This window comes from Mauremys mutica, chromosome 1 (assembly GCF_020497125.1).
Source record: "Mauremys mutica isolate MM-2020 ecotype Southern chromosome 1, ASM2049712v1, whole genome shotgun sequence".
NCBI classification, from domain to species: Eukaryota; Metazoa; Chordata; order Testudines; family Geoemydidae; genus Mauremys; species Mauremys mutica.
In genome coordinates, this window is record NC_059072.1 from 87,525,477 (window position 1) to 87,538,109 (window position 12,633).

Consider the following 12,633-nt stretch of genomic DNA (forward strand, 5'->3'; position numbering starts at 1 on the left):
CATTCACAGTCACTACTGTCAGCTCAGCAAAACGTTACACTGTCTGGCATTATCATGCAAACAAAATCAAAGTCATTATACTCTATTGCTTCTGTTTTTGACACGATAGGTGGGTCAATATGGTCTCCATCCAAGTTCTTACGATGTGAATCATTAATGCCTATCCACCAATTCAGACATTGGGAGGGTCTGTTTAGGATTAATTCCTTTCAAAAAAATATAATGGCAAAATGTAGGTAAATAAAGTTAATGATTTCATATGTGTACCATTCTTGCTAAAATATCTGGATTTTACATAGCACCTTTACAGTATTAAAATGATTTCCACCGCTGTATATAATAGGAACTCGCAGTAAGTTTTGGATCCACAGGGATTATTCACCCACTCCTAAAATGTGGTCACCTCTGGTGGAGCATAGTAACTAGTCTGTGTCAGTAAAACTGTACAACAGGTTTGGGCCATTTTAGGAGGGGATGTAGAGAATAATTTCTCTAACTGAAACTACAAGTGGGCATTTTATTAGGCAAAATATAATTACTCACGTTGGGGTTTCCATTACTCTTGCTATATGTTGTCCTACTAAAGAGACTGATGCCTCAGAGAGGATCATCTACCATGTAGCATACCAATCATTCGCTAATCATAATCCATATCAGGTTTGGAGTTCAACCATTACAAAATTACATTTTCAATGCCAAAGTGATAAAGTCAAACTACTGAACTGATGAAAGTCACTGGGCAGCTACCTCTATGGCAGAATTCTGTAAAGCAATAAACCTTTTCTCTGCAGAAGCCTCTTCTACTGGTACAGAGGAAACATTTTCTTCATTTGGACTATTTCACTGCAATTTGGGGAAAAAAAGATTATAGTTAGAGAAAGCAGGATAGCTAATCTTCCTGTTCAAAACAATGATCAGACACCAAGTGGCAAAATTAAGATATATTGTTCTTGAAAACCTGGCTGATCCAGTGAATTACAAAGATCAGTTCAGTTCTCCTGCATGCATTCCAAAACACTGAGATTTCAGAAATGTCAACACTCACTTCATGGTCCTGTTTATAAATAATGTTCTCTCTATTTCTAGGCCAGTTTGTGAAAAGTGTGCACACATTTTTCTGCGTGCCTGAGCTCAGATGCTCGCCTGCAAACCATACTATGCCTACATCCACACACAAATCTAGAGATGTGAACATCAGAGTTTGTGTACATGCAAAAATGCACAAACTTTTGAAAATTTGGCCCAAAACTGATACTGTGCATTAAGCTGGGCTTTTGAATTTTGTGGCAAATCTCTTAAATGTTACTTGTGATAATAGCTTAGCTGCTCTGTACAATATGGCCCCGATCCAGCAAAGCACTGAAGCAGATGCTTAATTTAAGAGAGTACTCATGCTTACCAGTAGGCACCTGTTTAGGTGCTTTTGCTGGAGTTGGGCCTAAATGACACTTTATTTTAACATATCGATCTGTATGTGTTCAGTTTATTTTATGAATACTTTAAAGATTGATCAAGATGGCTGTAAAATAACATTTTAATTTAGAGCCAAACCTACATATTAAACTGAAAAATGTTTTTAATCTGATTATTAATTCAGGCTAGACAAATATATTCAGAACAAATAAATGGAAATACTGTAGTACTTTTTGAGACATAGTCAGTCACAATGGTGAGAAATGCTATGGCCGCATTTTAAGTGTAAATGTCAAGTTTGTGCTCATTTACCTCACTTAAATTGAACTAGTGTCAAATTGAACTAAAAACAAATCTTAAATTTTAAGGTTTTAAAAGATAAAACTAACTTCATATTTGCTCCACTTCTACTTTTTTGTATTTATTTTATTGTTGCAAAGAGAAGACCATTTCCCTACTAACAACCCAGGAAGTATCCCTTATAGTTTCCTGTAGGAGGATCAGCCACTGTGGCAGTAAGGAGGTAGCAGTTAACTGCTGAAACAAGGTAGAGATGCTAAAGTTAGGCTGGTGATGCTTCAAATAGGGAATGACCTGGGAAAATCTGCAGCTAGTTTGGGATACTGGAGACCAGCATCAATAGCCTGCCAATGATATCTGCCAGCCTGGGAGCCGCTTCTCTCTAAGGATATCTGGAGGCAGGGAAAAGATACTCAACCACTGCCGTTGTAGCAGACTGGAAGCAGTACACATGGCCAACTAAAGAGATCTGCCTCTTTGTGCCAGAAAAGAACATTGTGTCCCTCCATACATATCTGTTTACCTTAGAATCCCCAAACCAGGTGGGAGATGTGGTGTGTGGAGTTCTGTCAAACCAATTTCATTATTAGCTCCCAAACAATGTAAGCCTCCAGTGTCCACTTTCAGTTTTTTTATGCTCCTGGGAAGAGAAGAATAAACACACATTTAATTTGGTCAGTAACTTAGCCATTCCTCCTCTCAAAAAAGTATATTCAGTGATCTCTCCCCACTGCCAAGATTCAGCTTTTTTTTTTTTTTTTGCTTTTTTTCTGCAGCATGAAGAATGTGGCAGAAGGAAGGCTTTCCATTAATTTCACCTGTAGTTAGCCCTTGGAAGGCTAGGGTGTTGGCTTAAGTTGCGAATGTGAAATGAATACAATCTTATTCTTCAGTTCATGCTGGTGAATGCAAGATTGTGGTTAAAAATATATTAAATCATGGATGACTGACAAAGGATGAGGCCTCCAATTTGGTGTGTATTACAGAAACCCAGCTGGACGATACTGTTGTTCCGGTTTTCATGTAGTCTAGCCAGGTATTAGGGCAGTGTGAACTGAAGGAAGATGAGTGAGGAGGTGAGGTGGCTGGGCTGTTTGCATACTGACTGAACTTCAGGGAGACTCCCGTACCAAAAAGGGATCAAATACAAGGCATGATATCCTGGTCCCATTGAAAGAAATGGCAAAATTCCTGTTGATTTTAGTGGGGCCAGAATTTTGCTCAGGATTCCATCTAGTAGGCAAATCCTGACATAGAATTAAAATGGGGATACTTTGAGTGTATTGATTTCCCTGATGTGCTGAAAGTCCCTTCCTGAGCTCAGGAAGTTGAACACCAAGGTGGTGATGCTGGTACTGAAGCTGATAATGCTTAGTGACATTAACAAACTTGGATGATGAGTCTTCTGTGTCTATTCATGATTTTCTTCCTGAACATGATATTATGCCAAATGGTCATTAGTTCAGTCTTGAATGTAGTACTTGTGTTGGAATCAGAGGCTGGGCAACTGGAAATTTTGCTCACGTTAGGAACTGACCATTGCTTTTGCATGTTCTGCTTGGGGAACACCTTTTCTGGAGAGGCAAGGGAGCTGTTTTGATGGTCTGCCCTTGCACTTTAACAGAACTGAGGGAGAATATTGGTCCTCTATACCAGTCTATTATTGTGTGAGCCTTTGATCTCAACCATTGATAGAGTGGTGCTTAGGCAATCTCTTTGCTGGCTTCATCCTCAAAGATCACCTTGGTTTACAGATGACCTGCAACAACTGACACAGAGGGAAGATAACTAGAGCAAAAATCATGTAAGATTTTCTTTGCCTTTAGTAAAGAATTTGCATAGTCCTGATTAGAGGATTTGTTGTGGCCGAGCTGTCCCCACTGGGAGGCTGATTTGTGTCCCTACTGCTGGGAGGAAATTGTGGTATTTCATTTAAATCTTATGTTGTTAATGTGGAATGAACTGTCTGCATCCATTAAGAAACCAAAGCTAGTGCAGAATGCAGTGGGCCATTTGTTAGAAGGACGGTCTCACTGGGAAGTATGACACATCAGTTGTGTATTGATTTTTGAGCAAGATTAAGGTGGTTTAGACCTACAGTGCCCTTAAATGGCTTGGGGATGGCCTGTTCAACAGAGTGCCTCTCTCCCCCCCATGTTATGCTGCCATAGTTGTGATCAGCAGAAGTACTCCAGCTAGAACTCTGCTGACTGGGTGTTCTCTGCAAGGGCCCCTGGGCCTCAGAACTTATTTCTTTCTGCCCTTGTTGGGTGTGCTGCAGAGCTCATCTATTTTCTTGGTGTTTTGGAAGTGACAATTGTGACGTGAGGAGGGTAGGTGTCTGAGGAAGATGGAGTATTTTAGATTTGTCGGTTAATTCTAGCTAAGGGGTGAGGCTAGGCTACTGGTTTTGAGGATATTAACAAGGAATATATTTTTAAAATTTGTCAAACTTGAGGGTTTTTTTTACCTGTTACACATCTGAAATAAATCAGTGACAAACAAACCACTTAAGTCAATCCTTATTTCTATACTCCCCAACCCAATTGTCTACAAAGCTCTCTCAGGGACTGCAATACCTTTCCCTGGCCTGTAGGTCATCCACTCTCCGTTCTGGGGCAGAGCTTAGTCCCTAGCCCCGTAGGCTACCTGCAGATTTCCCGAGGTTGCTATTATTTGAAATATCAGCTGTCCCACTTTAGAAACATTTTGTTCTTGTCAGTAAATGTTGTCTCCTGCTACCGCAATGACAGATTACTTTACAGAATCTACAAGGGAAACTGCCTCAGATGTTAATAGTGGAGTCTTCTCTCTGGAACAAAGAAATAAACTGGAGCATATATGGAGGCAGTTTAAAAGTATAATCTTTTTCCAATTGAATAAAAGACCAAGTTAATTCACTTTGATGCTCATATTTCCAAAGAATGAGGTAACAGAGTATGGCACTCTTTAAAATCGGGCTGGATAACTTGGTCATCAGGAATCATATTTAGTGCTACGCAAACTTAAATAATGATGTGGTAATCGAATCTCATGCTTCATGGGGAAAAAAAGACTACTGCACAGGTCAAGAAGGAATTTCTCCACCATTTTCAGAACCAGTATGCAACTGACTTGATGCATGACAAAGTATGAGGGGAAGGAAATCATCATAATCTGAAGCATGACTAATTGGCACTGATGGAAGCAGAGTATTGGATTTAATGGTCTGATGCAGTATGGCAAACTATGTATTCCTAAATCCTATGATAAGTGATATTTTGCTGATCATTGTAATTCGATGGTATGTGTTGTTCTTACTCAAGGAGTCACTCTTACTTATCACAAGTGCTGTAACTCTTTGTTGCTCCTCCTTGAAAACATGTTATATGTCCAATAGCCATGTCTCAAATCTTTACCTGAGCTAAAATAGTCTGCAGACCAAAGCCTATATGCACAGTGCATCATCAAACCTCCAAAATAATTTTGCCTTCCTCTTGGAACACAGCTGTGTTACTGTACATGGAAGAGTCATTTTTTCAATTGTCTAATTTGCACATGCAAAAGGGCATTTTGGCTTGCAAAATGGATAAATTGTCTGTTTACATGTGCAACTAGATTTGAAAATTTGACTGCTTGCCTGGGCCAGTCTATAAAGTGTTGCAGAAGTGTGACATGCACTAGAATTCACACCATGGCAGCCACAAAACGTCAAGGTGTGAATCATGCAAACCTCTTCAGACTGCACGGCAGTACTGCAGCACTTCAGGGGATGGATTGCATCACCTTGACAAGTAGGCGGTCTTGTGGTGTTATCTGAGTGATGTGCTCTCCTGGCTCTTTCTTTACTGATGTCTGTCATAGGCTGTTTGCTGTCTTGAGACTTTAATTTGGCTTGGTGGTGGTTTTTTTATTTGCTTGTTTTATTTTAGCTATTGTAGTGGCATGGAGATGTCCATATGCCTCTCCCCTTTGTTTTAACATAGTGGAGTTGGTCTTGTGGTTGCTGTGGTGAGGGGAACCCACTGCACAGGATGGTGACAGATGTCTGCATGAACAAGGAATTCAGCAGTGGTGTCAGTGGGTGGTTGACATGAGAAGATTTTGTTGATGCTCTGTGTTGTCTTAACTCTGTAGAGGAACAACCAGTAGATTCTGGGTTATCTAACAGTACCTGCCTGGTGTATAGGAAAATTGGCTTCGGTGGAAAAAATAAAAGTTTAGCTAGCTTTAGTTATTGCGACAGTTGCCTTTCCTCAAAGCCGCTTGCTGGATTTTCTGCTGCTCTGTCACAAACTCCATCAATCTCTTCGATTTCTTCAGAAGGAACAGAGGACTTGCAAAGTAACCAGCTGGAAACGCAAATTTCGATAAAGCCAGACGTCCAGAGGAGAGATGTGGACTTTTCAGAAATTCTTAATGCAATACAAGAAAGTAAGTTACTACTTGGATCTAAAATTAATTATATTGTACAAGAGCTGACTGAGATGAATCAAAATAATGTAATACTTGAAGGAATGGTTAAATTGGAGAATTGAATGATAATGTGAATACATTGGAAACTTAGGAGAGAGTTGAGTAGATAATTGAATTTCAACAGTAGTGAAAACTATTGTGGCCAAGAATCAAGATTCATGGCCTAGTGTCTCTGCTGCTTTATTACCTCCCTTATCGCCCTTATTCAAGGTTTTATTTTAAACTAGTTGTCTTCTCGGATTTTCTGCTGAGAAAAACAGCTCCTTAAATCTTCAAATGCCACAAGATGTACAAGTATGTATTAAAAAAACTGTGTTCCTCTTTAGTTTGGTCAGAAATGCTAGGTATCATGCATCTGATCTTCCATTCAAGTGACTGCGTCATTAATTCTCGGGGAGACCAGAGTGCAGCATAATTGCAGCAAGAGGGCTAATTGTTTGATTAAAATCGATATCTTCCTGCTTACCCTTTCTATGGTGTAGATTTGTACTGAACTCTCTGTGCTTTCTAAACTGAGGGAGCATTTTCCATTAGGATCCTTGACTATAGAACTTGCTTCCTATCCTCTTTGTCCATCGCAGCCCCATATGTTGATTATCAAGACACACTATAAACAGAATTTCTTTTTGTATGTGTGTTTGGGGAGGAGTGGGTAGAAGAATGCAGTGACTCGATGAAGGCTGTGATTAATTTGCAGGCTGACTTCTGTGGGAAGGGTTAGAATGTGGAGGCATGTCTGTCTTTTGATTGATTGTATGTACAGTATCTTAATTTTCTGTACAAGTGCCTGGATTGAAGGCTCTCTTCAGTTATGAATATGAATAACTAAATAACACACAGCTGCAGTGTTTGTGTTGCAAACATTTCTGGGAAATGCTTAACCACTTTCCTCCACTACTCCTATTTTGTCAAATAAGTATGTTAAAAGTCACAAAAGCTTTATATTAATATTAGATGTAGCAAAAAAAAGTCTTAAAACAAATTAGATCTTGGGACTAGAGTCCCTTTCACAGCATCATTTATTTTGAGGCTGCCTTTCCCCATGTTCCCTAGGTAATGTGTCACACTGTAAGACTCTTTTATTAGGTTATGCGCTTATACTGGGCAATCCAAAGTGTCATTGAATAGTGTGTGCAGGTTATCCAGAAAACTTATTAACACATATTTAAAACTGCTGTAGAAGATCCCCACTTCCTACAGAAACTAGATGCTAGTTTGGTAGGGGGCATTAGTAACAAAATATTTCTAACTAATGAATGCATCTAACCTGCATTCAGTAGTTAGTCGTCACTAGCTTATGCCTAATTCATCAGTTCCAATAGTTTAAAGAACTATTGGAACTGATGAATTAGGCATAAGCTAGTGACGACTAACTAAGAAGACTAACTTAAAGAAGAATGAACATGAGCATAAGATCTAAGTGTTAATTTTGTTATAAATAGGAATTTAAGTGCTCATGCAGAAAGGGACCAGATTGACAGCCCTGGAGATTGTGGTCCTTTATTTATTCATAGAGCAGATGCAGCCACCACTGGCAATGCATGTTCCATGCACCTGACTGCTGTGTCTTAATTCTCTTTTGGAGAGATCACATTTCATTTCAGAGTGAGAGTAGTTCATTTTCCAGACCTACAATTCCTGGTGTGGCCACCTGCTTGCAGTGCAGTCCAATTTGCAAAGGCAGGCTACACATCTGAGGATTTTCTTGCTACCTGCAGTCAGGTGTGAATAGCAAATAATTAGGATATAGTCAGGGCTGGATTTACATTTCATGCGCCCCTAGGCACAGTATCTTCCGCGTTCCCCCCAGCCCGCTCCTGCCTACAGCTGACCTATGTGTTTTCCGTAAAAATAAAAATAAATATTTAGAAAAATTAAATATTTATTCAGTTCAATAACAAAAAACACATGTAATTAAAACAATCACATAGGTAGCAGGTAGGTGCTACTTTACTTCACATGCACATAAAATCATAGAATCATAGGACTGGAAGGGACCTCGAAAGGTCATCTAGTCCAGTCCCCTGCACTCATGGCAGGACTAAGTATTATCATGTTTCTTCCTTGATTTCTGCTCCGTGAACACACTAATGATATCCTTGCAATCCATACCTTTTAAAAGTTCTCTTACAATAGTTAGAAGAATCCAAATTTCTGACCCTCAGGAGCACCAGCTTCAGCCCTATGGGAGGCGCTGGGGCTCAGCGCTGGTTTCAGCTCCAGCACTCCCACTGTAGCTAAAGCCCAGAGCCCCAGCGAGCCCTACCCCTGTTGAAACCTGGAGTGGAGCCGTGGGGGGCCCTGGTGCTCCCCCCGCCCCAGGTCAAAAGCCGGGAACAGAGCCATGGGGCTGAAGCTCTGAGCCCTGGTGCTTCCGAGGGTCAGAAGCCCTGACCCCACCCCCGCCTGGAGCCCCCTCCCCCAGTGGATGAAGTCCATAAGGTCTTATTTGAAGTTACAGACATTTCAGAGTTACAGATAACCTCCATTCCTGAGGTGTCCATAACTCTGAGGTTCTCCTGTATCATTAGATTGTTTATAATTTGTAAAATAAGCTTACATTAACCACTTCTAACTGCGTATGTATTCGCTTTTTAACTTTTAACCCACTTTTAGGCACCCCTACAACGCCGGCGCCCCTAGGCCTGTGCCTAGAGTGCCTAATTGGAAAGCCGGCCCTGGGTATAGCACAGTTATACATTCTTGCTAGGTTGGTTGGCCTGATTGGTCTTTGTTTGCTACTTTTATTTTAAGTAGGCTGTGCAACAGAAGTACCATTAGAATGGCTGTCACTGTTTATAGCAACCACATTTCTGTTCGTTCACATAAGTTTCCTGGGCATTTTCTTTCATTCTGTCTAACTTTTGTTAGCTGGGACATCACTATTTGCTAGATTGCCAAGTTTGATTGTTGAATGGCATTTTTCAATTTTTATTTCTTTTTTTAGTACAAAGACTTTAGTGTAAAGCTGCTCTGTCTTTATTTTCCATCCTGCTAATCTTGTGCTGCTAGTCTCTGTTAGAGTGCAAAGTAAGACAAAAAATTACTGTACAAAAGATATTAAAGACTTACAAGCCATTTCTGTTTCCAGTCAGAATTCTGCACTTATGAACTCCAGCTCAAAATATATTCTCTATTTTTAATAGGAAAGATTTCAGTTTATTCTGTCTTAAGCCTAATTACTTTTGATATGCTCTTGTCCACAATATAATCAGAATCTCTCTGAAATTGCCCTTTGCCAGTCAGACACAATCCAGAGATAACTACCTATAATGAACCTGGAAATGCTAAAACCACACCTTGCAAAATTGGTCAGTCATGTTGTCTGGAGTGGCTCACGACCCGTAAGTGCCAACCTCAGGGCAGACTGTTAAGAAGAAGGGCACAAACCCCACATTGGTTGTGTGTTCTATAATTAGACTTCACCCACCAAGTATCAAGTGTGAACTCAAGCACTATAATAGCCTTAATATGGAGTCACAGACAGTCCCCTTGGGCACTCTGATCTTTTTTGCCACACAGGCAAGCCCATCTTTGTGATAGATGATCCCTTAAAAAAAATTACAACAGTATTCAGGTTACTCCCAGTCCCAAAGGACCAGTCACTTAACCCAGGTCCATTTGTACCTTAGATCTCTCACCAAAGACAATGCTTGTAGCCAATCTCTATAATAAACAATCTAAAGATTGAATAACTAGGAAACAGAAGTGCAAGTTATTTACAAGGTTAAAGCAGGTAAACATACACACACACACAAATGAGTTAGTCTTTGGTTCAAAAAAATAATAGAAACTGCTGTAATGTACAAGCTCTATATGTCCTTTAGGGCTAATCCAAGCTAAACGGCTTGGGGATCCCTTGCTTATGCTTAGAAATACTGCCCTCCTCAAATTCCAAGCAGAACAGTGGTAAGAATTTCTTCTTGACAGGGATTTAGATTCCATTTCCCTAGAGTTCAAGCCATGATGGGATGAGAGTTTGTGCACATACCCTCTTCATGCGTTTCCCAAATGTTTTTAGCCATGGAACACTTTTTAGCCCATTACGGAACAGTTATCATATTATTTTGTAATTGTTTGGTTTTCAAATTAAAAATTGCATTATTTATGCTCACATTTTATTTTATAAAACAAAGCAAAAATACAATTTAAAATAACTTGAACTAACAATTTCTAACTGGAAAGCACGTATAAAATAGTACAAAAATCAAGTGCAAAAGTCAAAATTAAAAACAGTGTTCTGCTTTAAAAAACCTGTTTTTATATAAAAGCAGCAAAGAATCCTGTGGCACCTTATAGAGTAAGAGACGTTTTGCAGCATGAGCTTTCGTGGGTGAAGACCCACTTCGTCGGATGTTTTTATATATACACAAACACCAAACAAATTAGATTTTTACTAGGAAAATCTATTTTTATAAACAGAAATACAAATTTGGATTTAATGGGATTGGTGTTTGTGTTTTTCTATCACAAATTCGCTTAATATTAGGAATAATGCTGGAAAGTTGAATCTTCATGTCAGGCGCAGCATCAAGTCTATTCCTATATTTGGTTTTTGTTGCAGTATAATACGAAAATCCCGTCTCACACAAATAAGTTGTAGCAAAAGGAAGGAGCACTCGAACTGCACGTTTAGCCACATTAGGGTGGCTCCAAAAATTATTCAGCAGAAGATCTTTAAACTTTTGTTTCAAATCAGAGTCAGAAATTAACTCAATTAGGCTTTCATTATCGTGCGCAGTAAAGCCGACTGGTTTGGTGGTAATTACAAATGGATTTTGAATCCAAGCATTATCATCAGTAGTTGTAGGAAAATATTCTAATAAAAAGGACTGTAAGTAACGTAAGTGCTGTAAAATGGTGCTGGAAACTTCTTCAAGGACTGTAGAATTTATTTCAGTCAGAAATTCATGTACTGTAGGGAAGCAGTCAAAGTTATTCTGTTCTACAGAAGATGCCCAGAATTCCAGTTTCTTTTTTAACGATGAAATTTTATCCATTGTAGTAAAAATGGTCACATTCTTACATTGCAATGACAGATTAATTTCATTTAATTTTGCAAAAATATCTGCAAGATATGCAAGTCTCTTTAGCCATGAGGAATTTGTCAGACAGTCATTAAATTTTTGTCCTGAATTATCTGAAGTGAAGGATACCAGTAGTTCATTACGAAGCTCCAAAAGCCTCACAAGCACTTTTCTTCTGGATAGCCACCTCACTTCCATATGTAAAAGAAGCGCTTTGTGCTGACTACCCATTTCCTCACACAAAATTTTAAATAACCTGGATTGAAGTGGTCGAGATTTGACAAAATTGATAATTTGACTGCTTCATCAAGCACAATTTTCAGATATGCTGGTATTTTTTTTAACTGTAAGTGCTTGTCTGTGTAGAACACAATGGCTCTTAGTGCTTTCTGGTGCCATACTTATGATTCGCGTGACAGCTCCCTTCTCTTCCTGATCATTGCCCAAGCACCGTCAGTTCATACATCAATACATTTTCCCCAACTAATTTCATGCTTTCTGATAAAATTGTTGATGCAGTTGAATATTTCTTCTCCAGTTGTGTTGCTTTGCAGAGATTCACATAAGAGCAGATCCTCTTCAATAATATTATTAAATCTCTATCGGACAAATACTAGTAGCACAGCAAGTCCTGAAACGTCAGTGGACTCATCTAGCTGCAATGAATACTCATGGCAAATTTTCAGTTGGCAAACTAGCTCTCTTTCTGTGCCATCGGCAAGATCTTTAATACGGCGTGCAACAGTATTATTTGACAACTAGCATCAATTTTTTTACCAGACTGCTTGCTCAACATGCACGTTACAATATATTTCATGTAAGGCTTGATAAGCGTTTCTCCAATAGTGTGAACTTCTCTGGCAAGCACTATATGGTAACTTACTCAGTAAAATGCCTTTGTTGCACTTTTGTTGTCTGTTTAAGCAATTTTAATCATTGAACGTTTACAATTTCCAAGTGAGTCACGCTTCCTCTTGAAAAAACTTATATCTTTGTCTTTGTATTCAGCATGCTTGGTTTCCAAATGCCTGTGAAGTTTAGCAGGAGCCAATGAACTGTTTGCTAGTATTTTGTTGCACACGACGCACTGCGCATCAGGAACATCTTTATTTCCAACACACGTAAAACCGAAAGACAAATAACTTTCATCATACTTTCGTTGCGGTCTTTTAACACCTGCTTCTTGTTTTTTTTATATACTTCAGTGGAAATTCTTTCACCTTGGATAACTCACTAGTACTAACAGATTTTTCGGCAACAAAAGACTGATTGTTCATCCTCACTTTGAAGTGTCACAATATTTTGCAGCTGGAGTACCAAAAGAACTTGCTTTTCGTTTCAAAGTTCCTTCTTTTAGCCACAAATCCATGGTGATTAGGTTTAGTAACAATATTTAGAAATAATGATTTTTGTCAAATTTTGTTTGTCACAAATATTT

At 39.1% G+C, this 12,633-nt stretch overlaps 1 protein-coding gene across 1 annotated transcript in view; it reads left to right on the top strand.

Moving 5' to 3' along the window:
* Positions 1-12,633, top strand: part of ANO4 (anoctamin 4) — a 257,266-nt gene that overhangs the window by 86,710 nt on the left and 157,923 nt on the right. Inside the window, exon 3 of the mRNA XM_045002152.1 lies at positions 6,016-6,126. Coding sequence (XP_044858087.1) covers positions 6,016-6,126 — 111 coding nt within the window. The remainder of the gene's footprint in view (positions 1-6,015; positions 6,127-12,633) is intronic.